The 11,846-nt window shown below is 33.0% G+C and overlaps 1 protein-coding gene across 1 annotated transcript; it reads left to right on the forward strand.

Annotated features, from left to right (window-relative positions):
• The first annotated feature begins 1,119 nt into the window (after positions 1-1,119).
• LOC143535097 (uncharacterized) lies at positions 1,120-5,606 on the forward strand. Its single transcript, XM_077029429.1, has 5 exons — positions 1,120-1,573; positions 3,437-3,559; positions 4,648-4,747; positions 5,103-5,197; positions 5,315-5,606. Exons 1-5 carry the CDS (start codon positions 1,235-1,237, stop codon positions 5,507-5,509), a joined length of 852 nt encoding a protein of 283 aa, XP_076885544.1. The 5' UTR covers positions 1,120-1,234; the 3' UTR covers positions 5,510-5,606.
• The last annotated feature ends 6,240 nt before the right edge of the window (positions 5,607-11,846 follow it).

The raw sequence follows: 11,846 nt of genomic DNA on the forward strand, positions 1-11,846 counted from the left end.
ACAAATTGCGATTTTTGGGACTGAATTTCCAGTACCGGTACAAAAAAAAATGCGATTTTCGGGATCGGGATTTACGATAGCGAGCTTATCCCTAATGAAAATGCACTAATCAATAAAAAAATACTAGAAAAACCGATAAAACTTTTAGTAATAATTATTTTTTATCGTAAAGTATAAATGTAAAAATATAATTTACGAAGTTACATAAACCTCAATTTATTCGAGCCCCCTCCTCTGGGATTGCGGTTTGGTTTCTCGAGAACTCCTTTCATTAACACTCTTATTTCAATTTCATCCATAACTGTCGTAAAGTAACTTGGGCACATCATGTCATACCCGCAGGGAAGGAAAAATGAGTAGTTTACGCTTTAGTAGCTATTGATTCACTAGCTATGTATTCCTAACCTTTCAAATAACGGAATATTATCAAACGCACTCTATAATTAAGGATAATGTTTATTGTTAGACATTTCTCTTAGCACCTGGCTTCATGTTTTTCATGTGATTATAGACTTATATCTACTCTTTTCTCAATCTTACACAATCCAATGACATAAAAACTGACTCGTAAAACTTACAACCACCCAAGTGGCGAAGTATAGTGAGGGCCCGGAGGGGCCTGGCCCCCCTGTTTTTTTCGCGTAATAGTGTAAATTTTCCCGTTTTTCATCCGAAATTTGTTATACGTAATGTAAATTAAGCCGTTTCCGACCGAAAAGTTAAGCCCAGACCCCCGTTTTTTTGCGCGGTAGTGTGAATTTACCCGTTTTTCATCCGAAATTTGTTATACGAAGTATAAATTAAGCTATTTTTGACCGAAAATTTAATCCTGGCCCCCATTTTTTTTGCGCGGTAATGTAAATTTACCCGTTTTTCACCCGACATTTGTTATACGTAGTGTAAATTAAGCCGTTTTCGGTCGAAAATTTGAGCCCAGCCCCCGTGTTTATAACCTTTTTAAATACATTTTAAGTCCGGCCCACTCGATGTCTTAGTCCAAGCTTCGCCACTGAACTACCACATAGCTTAAAGCCAAATATAACAAACAAGTTAACAACTATAAACACACGAAGGAGACCTTTATATAACTTACCAACATCCCGCCAACACACACTCTCACCCCTTTGTCTTCCCGCCAAAAACAACTCAAAATCTGACAATCTCAAAAACTCATTCACAAATCATCAGATTCCAAATTCAATAAACTCAAAACCCTAAGCTTCCGATCGGATCAATGGATACCAACGGCGGTGCGGCACCAACCGGTTGTTACAAGTGCGGCCGTCCGGGACACTGGTCACGTGACTGTCCATCAAACCCCAACACAAAGCCTAACCCTAACCCTAACTCTAATAACAATGACGGAGCTAGTAACAAACCTGCAGCATCATCGCATCCTTTTAAGTCAGGTGGATCTTCATTTACGGCTTCAAAACAGCCGGTTGAAAAGCCGAAGAAGGTGCCGAAAACTAGACCGAAGCTTACTCCTGAATTGCTTCTGTCTGATGACGGTATTGGATTTGTGCTTAAACATTTTCCTAAAGCTCTCAAAGTCCGAGGCCGTGGCCACGAGGTATATTGTATATTGATTTGTTCGTGTTCAAATTCGGATATCTGGAGTTTCGGATAGTGAATTTTAGTATCCGAATCCGTGTTATAGGTTTCGGGTATTTGATATTTGGATAGGATTCGGACATTCGAATGGATATTTGAATTCTAAAAAAATATATTGTTCGATAGTTTTTTAAAAGTTATTTAAGAATTAAAAAAAGTTATTATTGATATCTGAATTATCTGAAATAATAGTATTTTTACAATTCGGATATCTGTCTAGTGTTTCGATAGCCAAATTAGGGGTGTGAAAAAAAAATTCGAAATTCAGATTCGAATAGTGTTTTTGAAATTTTTGGATAATTCGGATATCCGAAATGTGTTTTTAAAGTGTTATCATATAATAAATACTACTTAGAAATTCAGGATAATTTTCGGATATGTAAATGATATTAAATTTGAGAATTTCATTTTCGGCATAAAAAATGGTCGGAACATTGAGGAAGGTTTAGAATTAGCTAACCATAACAGAATGTAAATGATGCTTAAGTATGAGATTATTATTATTATTATTATTATTATTATTATTATTATTATTATTATTATTCTTATTATGTACTGGTTTATGGATGAAAGTTTTAGATCAGTTTTTTACATGTATGAATATACCAGCTATTTTTATATTTGGTATAATTCATAGAAGAGATAATGATGATAATCTAGGGCATAACATATACTGATACTTTTTTATAAAATTAACATGACAATGTACTAATTATCAATGAGGAGGAGAAAAGGACAGTAACTTAATAATGCACAAGAGTAAAGGTGCAAGGTTCATAGGCCTTTTGTTTTCATTATTTTAATCTACTAATGAGTTGATTGTTGTTGACCTGTTATATCAAAATGAGTTAAGTTATGATTGAGAAAGCATAAACATGAAGATTCAAGTTCTAACTTATGATCATAAATACATAATGTGCTTTTACTGTTTTACAACTCATGTAAATTATTCTATCACATGATACAACACATCAATGTTTTTGCTGATGAGTGGTACTTTATGCAACTATTGCTGACGACAGACTCCTATCGATGCACTGTTGTGTATAGTTTGCTCATGCTTTCTGTGATAATATTGGTTTCTTGCTTTATGTTTAGGTGAACATGTAGGTCTTTTGTTGGGTTTCTAGTCACACATGTTAATTATTTAAAACGGGCCACATTTGGTTGATTCTGTGCAGTGGCAAAACTACATGCCATATTCATGACACACGCAGAACATGCTTTGATTCAGGTTCGATAACCAAAATGTAGTACTTTAGTTTGCTTTAATGACAAGAAGTGCTATACTCTTTTAACCGTCTATCTAATTTTTTTTTCTAGTTGACACTTGGCAATATCCTTGGTTCCTTACACCTAGAAAAAGGCCCAATCTTTCTCACTTTCATAAATTATTGCCAAGTGTCTGATAGAAGTTAATTTGTTAGTATGACTCATTGCAAAAATTTTATGGATCTGTCAATGTTGACCACTAATGATTATGTCTGAATCATAGGACTCAATACTGTTTTTAGTTTGGTTTTATGCATAACATCAGTTGCTAAGTAAACGTTATTTTAATTTCAAAGAGAGACACAAAAGAAACAGCAGTAGCGACTTCGTCCTATATATTATCATAACTGCAGGTCCATTTTACCATGCATAGTTATGAAAATTCAAAACCTTTGTAGTGAGTTAACTTCATTTCTTTCGTTTGGATTATTATAGCATTTAAGAAAGGTGTAGACTAGCAACTAAGATGCAAGATGGTGGAGCTTGTGCTTTTAATGAATTGTTCAGTTAAACAAAATAAGTTAATTCAACTGTATGAAAATATATGCAGGCAAATGATCTGGGGAATCTCATAGGCTTGTATTCAGAATGGCACAAACATCTGATGCCTTACTACTCATTTGACCACTTTGTTCACAAGGTGGAACAAGTTGGCAGCTCAAAACGTGTCAAGGTAAGACCTCATTTTCTGTTATTCTTTGCAGTCACAAAACATGACATTTGATATTTTGTATCTGGTGTGTTATGCTGAGCTTAAATGCATGATTAGTTTTATTTTGTAAGATAAGTTGAATATTATGTTTTAAATTGCTGTTAAGGTTGGTAAATGTAAATTGAATGTGGGTGGACATTGCGTTACTAATTCTAAAATTTAGTTGTAAAGTCATTGATATTGTTCTTTTATACCAGTGTTGATGATGCTTCAATAAGTTAAATGTTACTTGCTCACTGGTGCTAGGGGTTGACACTGCTAATAGGAATTGAATGCCACTTGCTTGCGGATGTTAATATAATTTTCAATCAAAAGTTTGTAAATTTCAATGATTTTTTACATTAGTTTCATCGTGTTGGTAGTGTTATTTTAAATCGATGTTCATGTTGCTTTAGTAAATTCAGTACTTGAAGTATAATTGCCTTTTCAATGATTCTTTCTGTGCATATTTAAATCTTTGCAAAGTCATGTGGTAACATGTATGCATTGTGAAAGATTGCTTGCTAAGATCATTCACTGCTATAGAAGATATTTAATCAAAGAATATAGACAAGTTGATAATTGCAGTGACTTGAAAAATTTTGACAGTTGTGAGTATTTACGCAATTATTGATGAATTAATAAGTATTTTGTATTAGGTCCTTTTAATTTATGTAAAACTGGAACACCCATTATGCTTCTAAGATCAATCACTCTTTTATAAAAACTAGTCACTAGTTTTATGTGCTACCTCTTGATAGTCTTGCATTCTAAGATCTTTGACAGCTATTGAAAAAATATAGATACAAAAATACAGAGATATTGATAACTGCAGCATCTTAAAAAATCTTGACTGCTTTGGAGATTCATAAAGTGCCAATTTGTTGTTTTGGGTTGTGTAACTATAAATCATAAGGAAATAAATGTATGTAAGAACATTTAGTCTTGGCATTTTGGAAAGACTTGAGAGTACATATGTATAGGATTCATCATTTTATCTCCAAAATTAAAATTCTTCTTTTATGTGTCCGGCTATAATTCTGTTCATATTCACTCATTTGCTTAACTAGATGTGCATAAACGATCTGAGAGACAAAATCGCAAATGGAGGAGACCCAGCCAAGATACTTGAAACACCAGAGTTGCGTGAAATCTCAAATCCTGAACAAGGTACATTCCTAATGACTACATTTATTATAGTACTCATGTATAACTTTAGAAGTAGATTTATCATAGCAGCATTATCGAAAAAGTCATAAATTTAAGCGTAGTACAAACCGGTCAATGAAGATTAAAGCCATTTGTTTTCTGCACATATAACATGTTGTGTACTAACAAGCAGAGTGACTTGAAACACTGATGCTCTTCAGATTCCCACATGGTGTTTTTCGGTTTTTCCCTCATTCTATGTTTTTATTTTTTTTTTGTTTTATAGCTGTCTCTTTTAAGCATTTAGCCTGTTAAAGTGGTCATCTATTTCAAAGTGACTAATTATTAAAATAACTTAACTATACACCTTTTGCAGATAAAGGGGTTGAACAGGAAGATGCTTTGCCAAATCATGATCCAGATGATTTCCAGCATAATATGTTTGATGAGATTTTTGAAAAAACTACTGAAGTAAGCATAATTCTAGTTCTGGTTATTATTCTTTCTTAAATGATGTGGGAAAAAGTGTTGAGTCGAGCTGACCCGTTATGAGCTAACTAAAAAATTAATGATTTTGATCGTGGCTAGGAACCATCTGGGCCGTTGAATAAGGAGGGTACAAGTGGTGATACATCGGCACCAAAAGAAGTGCCACGTCAGACAACAGACCAAAACAGTACTGAACTGTCAGAAGAAGTAAAAGCACGCATAGAATCAAACAGGCTAAAGGCGTTGGAGAGAGCTGCTGCTCGTAAGCGGGCTTTGGAGTCTCAAGCCTCTTGATTACATAGAAATTAGTAACTAATAATATATTACAGTAATTGTGTTTGTTTTGACATTTGGATTACTGGACTTTTCAAATCAGTTATGTGGGTTACTTAACAAGAAATACATGCTTTTGTATCTTATTTGGGTGTCAAATTTAGTGTTTATTAATCAATAACTTGAAGCATTCTGTACTAACCCTTAAAAGAACTAAAACAAAAATAGATCACCAATATGATGAACTATAATAGAATACAAGAACTTCGAAGAAGAATACAATTCTTTAGATGAAGATGATGGAGATGAATCATTCTCTAAAGAGCATAATCTGTATACCGATGACTACAATTTTAAGGGCTTCAAAACATATTAGATTTCCCTAGACTTGGGCACAAAATCCAACTCGTGAGTATGAACCTGGTTCCAGTTTCTTAGAAAAACCACACCTGGACCTAGAACTGGACCCACTGGAACCGACTCCACCTTTACTCGGTTAAAAATGGACCCGACCTGACCAAAACCTGGCAAAATCGATCAAGACCTGACCATACCCAGAAGCGATTCCTACTTGACTCGAGTTTTGACTTTGTTGACCAAACTCTGGAATTCGTTTCTACCTGGATCTGGTTTCAGAAAAAAAAAAACCCAGTTTGTGCACCTCTAGTCCTCTAGATTTCCTCTTTATATGACTACAAGCCCATATCATTCGTACTTGCATCCAAGCCCATCACTCAGCCAAGTAAGCCCATATTTAAAATACACATACAGACATACTTATAGTTAGGAGTTATAAGCACATTCATATTTTTGGATACAACTTGAAAGAATAATACCTCATATTATCAACAGTTTATAAATCATGATTGATCTGATTAAGTAGTTGGTGGTGGACATTTGAAGGTTCATAGTGTGGGTGGTGGTCGGTGGTTATGGGTGATGTTATTTTCGTGTACTTAATTTTGTAGTTTAGGGATTTTATGTTGGTAATTGGTAATTGTGGGTGGTGGTGTTCAATGAATCAATGATGATGAAAAATATTTGTAGAACATGTGAAGTACTAAATGTTATTGAGTTTAGTTTATAAAAACAAAATTTTTAAACTGACCAGTAATTAAAAGGGAAATAAAAACTATATCTCACTAAATAAACAGAAACAAATCTGTATTGAATGTATATCGATTGTTTCTCATCTTTTGATCATCTACTAGAATGCGGTTATGTGTAGTCGATGGTATGGAGCTATTCTTAGTTTAGGATATTGAGGAGCTCGACAGCTCGTGCTCATTTGAAACCTCATGGTGAGCAATGACGAATTCATGATGAAATCCGTGTTTGTCTAACTTAGTTGAGATGACAAAATAAATGTGTCAGGTGAGTTAGGTAACGAGTACATTGCTTAATAAAACAAAATAGATTAATAAAAATAGTTAAAAACAGAATCTTAGACCTAAACATACTCAAGGTTCCATTTCATCATATAGTCATATACTAGAAAATAATAAAAACTACAAATCATTGTGATTTGATATTTTGGTCCTCATTTGTGACCATTGGTCAAAATGTCGAATCATTTAACATAAATTGTTCCTTATGATTTGATATTTTGATTTCAACATTCACATGTATAATCACATGTATGCAAATAAAATGCATATAGCAATATTTTTAAATGGAAACTATATTATCATCGTTTTCATCCACGGATTATTTAATTTCTAGTCACATGCTTCCCTCTCCCCATAGCTAGAAGCCTAGAACCCGACCATCCACAAAGGAAACAGGTTGGAAATTATGAGAATAAATTAAGATTAAAAAATTATTCACGAACAAAACTCGAAATTTACATACAAGTGTGATACGACCAGAGCTTGAACCCAATCTCTTGCAAGTTAAACTAGCAAAACTAAAGATTTGACGAGTTCAAGCCTCAGTTTATTCAACTGACAATATCAAGTTTAGATTTCGTTTCTAATTTCACAATTGTGAATTTCTTGCTTATAAAAGGACTTGTTTTTTATTCCCTGATTTTTACACTATGCCACAAATCCAAATCGCGCGTATATTATTAGGTGAAAATTTAGGTGTATCTATATTTTTAATAATTCTATTATAATAAATATAAAATTTTAATATGTGTCCATGGACACAGTTGACTTTGGTAATATGCGCCCGTGAACTCATGAAAAGGTAATCTCAATTCTTATTTTCCTTTTTCTTTTCCTAATCAAAACTTTTATATACCGAAACAAGTGAGAAATTCATCAAACTAGTGGGTTTACCCACGCGATGCGGTGGGTGTTGTATGCATGCATTTGCAATCTATAGTCTTGTTGCGCGATGCAACGGAAAGCGGTGCTCTGTGTAACCAAAAGAAAACGGTAACATGCTAGAAAAAGATATGACGGTAACAATATTAACCTGTAAAAATAAAATTAATAATAGTAGTCTTAAGTTTAAATTTAATGGACATAAAAACCTTTGCTCTTTTTTAACCTCTTGCAAGTGATTTGAAATTCAACTTACAATATAAGGGGATGTTTGTTTGGGTCTGAATGACCCCATTCAGCTCTAAAGTCTGAATCGATCAGACAATGAAATGTTTGGCTTGTTTAAAAATCTCATTTGAATGACTGAATAAACATCTGATTCGGTCAGCTTGTACTTTGAGCTGAATGAAAAAGAGGACCATAATACCCTGACCTAATACAACGTTCCCTTCCTCTCCTCTTTTATGTTGATTTACGACATGTTTACGAACTTCAATTATTATATAGGTATATTTATGTTACCTTGGTGAACTATTTTCAAAATGTACTTTGGATGGTTACAATGAAAGTTTTGCCATTCAGTTTAGTTATTAAAATCGCAGACTACACAGATATATTTCATTAAACATGAAATAATTCAGAGGGGTAAAATAGTCATTATGCAGTCATTCGGAGGTCCAACCAAACAACCTCGGCTCAAAGTCTCTTAATCATTCAGACCTCTTGCTAGTTTAGCACTTAATGACTCAACACTTGCCAAACACCCCCTAAGTTTAAGTTCATCTACAGATGATTGGTTTCTTTATGGAACATAGTTAAATATCAGTTTAGAATAAAATGATTTCAAAATGATGCTCAAAAGACATAAAAGGGCCAACAATGTCCGAAAGCCAAAAAGATGATGATATGATAATCAAAGAGAACCCATGGGACACGTGATGATGTGTGCAACGACAAATTCAAAGCCAGACATTCAGTTTTGGCTTTTTTTCGCATGCACTCTGTTTCCACGCTTATATTAAATATTCCCTTTATCTAAAAATTACATTTGTTTAGTCTGTCTTGTTTAAACGGATTGTGTTTACGGGTTGACGGGTTTAACCCAAACACGACATGAATACGGAAAATTGTGTTAGAATGAGCACAGGCGGTTTAACACACATTAAAAAAAAAGATTTATAACATGTTATTAATTTAAAATTACAATTTTACAACAAAATACAAATGCATATAGAACAACTACATTATAGTTCTAAAATCTTATAATCTTATGTTCGACTTTATTACTGGGAAGTAATTTCGTTTTTTCTAGCATAAGTATTCTATTTAAAATTTAGTACTTCGATTTAAGCGTGTTGTTTTGGTTAAACGAGTTTACAGTTGTATTACCTGGGTTTTGTGTTTATTGTTTTGGCTTTTCGGGTTGTTATGATGATTCAAATTCTTTTTTATGTTTTGGGTTACTTGGGTTTGGATGATATCAGGTCCAGGTTTAATCAATATATTGACTTTGTTACAATACTTATATATCAATTTTTGTGTTTTTTTTAAGATTGGGAGCGATCCAACAGATCTCACACATGAGGGGATCAACATGTTGATAAAAACATCATGAAGCGGTTTTTTATTTCGGTATTTGATGAAATAATGAGCGAGATGAAGCGTAGTTTGGCGTTGTGTTTGAACATGTGGTTTTGTAACCTATGTATGTTATAATATTGAGTCATGCAAGTTTTGTTGAATTTGTTTGGGTCTGATTTCTTTTTTGTTTGATTTATATAAAATTTTTAGGATTTACATAAAATCAAAGAGCTAGTTTGTGATAAATTTAAGTATACATATTTTAAATTTCTCTCACATTTTGGACAGTTCATATCAACAAATTAGGAGGCTTAAATTTACAATTTTGGGACGGTTTTGGGCGGTTCTTTGGTGATTCTAGGCGGCTTTTTTTAGTAATTAATAAGTTCATTATGGGGGGTCTACATCCTAATTACGGGCGGTTCCCGAAAACCGACGAGAAGAGCCAGGGTCTCTTTCTAGCAATATATGTTTCAACGGTTCTTAAACTGCATAAAACAAGCATTTTCACTGTCCAAAAAAATCATTTTTGTACTAGTGAGTAGTGACCGATTATTGTACCATCCAACAACCAAACCTAACACTAATGATGCAAAATGTCTTAAAAGTTAATTCTTACTAGTTTTAGTAGGATCACTAAGGGCAAACATAACACTAATGATGCAAAATGTCTTAAAGGTTAATTCTTACAAGTAATTAGTAGGTTCGCTAAGGGTGTACAATAAATACAAGAGAAGTATTTTCTTTTTTAAGGTTTGTATAATATGCAGGAAAATACCAGCATATTTCCAATGAACTATTATTGGTATAACAGTTTACACATAAAAATCGTCGGTGATGTGTCAATGACTTATATGTTGGTGTTCGAGTGTAGGGTTCACCAGTGATATGTTGGTGATCTTTTGGCAATACCCGTATGTTTCCCAACGGTGCAAGTTCTCTTGAGGAGGTGTTAGTATGTATTTATTGATTCGCGGTGAACTCATTACCCTCACATGGTTTCGTTACGAACCTTACCAACGATTCCTAGTTTCGTCGATAGACTTGTGGCTAATTTTACCTATAATTAAAAGTCCTATAATTTATAGTTTCTAATTTTTATAAGCTTCTAAGTTGCTACTTTTTAGAACAACATACATTAGATTAAAAAGAAACCCTAGCAAGAAGCTAGACAAGAGCACAACACAGAAAAATACATAATAGAAATCGAAGAACAATACAAATCCGACACAAAAACTACAAATCTTCGCTCTACCCGTGATCCGATCGAACGAAGTGAGCAAAACTTCGTATGTCGTTTTCATCGAGGATCGAGCCTCCTAACGAAACACAAGAGAGTTTCGAGTCTTCCATATTAACCAGAATTCTAGATGATAGGTAAGATGGTTATTTTCTAGTATCAACTATCAACTATGTTTAGTAGATTTGGTAAGAATGGCATAATCTTTAACGTTACGTTATTAAACTCATTATTTTATTAGGGATTCACATCCAACTCAAGGAAATAACCGAACACGCTTTCTAGAATTTGAGATTTTGTCTCATCACTTTCCTTAAAATTGAACACCCAATTATAATTGTCTTGTTATGCTATTCATAGTTACTACTAAGTTTACAAGTTTATTAACAATACAGTAACTTTTTTTGTGAAACTAGCTAGGGGATAAACGAGTTTGAGCTCGTCTAAGCTTGTTTAAGTTAATGAAAGTGACTCATTTTTAGGTTTATATTTAAACAATGAGCTTAGTTTATTGATGATTTTTCAATCTTAAGCTCGATTTAGACTCTAGTCATTTATGATTATTTAATATTCAATTATTTTATTAGTGTATTGCATTTATGTTTGTAACTATCTAACTATACTATTAAAGCAATAAGCTTTAAGTCCATATACCCCCTTCCTATTGGTTGATTCTCATAGTTTCCATTTATATCAAGGTCTTCTCTAATTTTCAAGGTATTAAAATAAATCAAAAATATATTAAATTAAGATCCATCAATGCTATTAAATTATTATCTTTCCTCTTTCCTTTAATCTTTAATTTCTCATTTTCAATACTTAAATAATAATGTAATAATGTAATATTTTAATTAATATTACATTTAACTAAAAGTGTAAATTTATATTAATTAAATAACAAGACAAAATATTCTATTTAATTCAATTTTTTAAAATCGTAGGTATAGTTTGAATTCGAAATATTAAAAAGTTATTTTTGAAAATTTTATTATTTTTTGTTGACTGCAATGATTCAATTGATTGAATGCTTTAATTCGATGGTAATCAATTATAAATTTCGAAACCGCTGTAATAACTCTCCAATCAAACCCTGCAATATAGTATTGTGATCAAGAAACGAAACCCCTGTAATCATTGTGCAATCAATGGCCAACGATTACCTTTAGTCCTATAAGTGGGCGACGGCATTTGCTACAGCCCCTCACAATTGCAAAAAACATGTGTGTATACTTTGGGTTTGAGAACCGAACCCAACCAAGATTTCAAT

The sequence above is a fragment of the Bidens hawaiensis genome, unplaced genomic scaffold, assembly GCF_021521415.1.
Source record: "Bidens hawaiensis isolate Kalapana, Puna unplaced genomic scaffold, B.hawaiensis_p1.1 tig00010387_1, whole genome shotgun sequence".
Lineage (NCBI taxonomy): Eukaryota > Viridiplantae > Streptophyta > Magnoliopsida > Asterales > Asteraceae > Bidens > Bidens hawaiensis.

What these genes read in the sequence shown, in the direction of transcription:
- LOC143535097 (XM_077029429.1), top strand. Translation starts at nt 1,235, where the DNA reads ATGGATACCAACGGCGGTGCGGCACCAACCGGTTGTTACAAGTGCGGC. An exon ending in GCAGCTCAAAACGTGTCAAG is followed by an intron (nt 3,560 to 4,647) that starts GTAAGACCTCAT and finishes TTGCTTAACTAG; the next exon opens with ATGTGCATAAACGATCTGAG. An exon ending in AATCTCAAATCCTGAACAAG is followed by an intron (nt 4,748 to 5,102) that starts GTACATTCCTAA and finishes CACCTTTTGCAG; the next exon opens with ATAAAGGGGTTGAACAGGAA.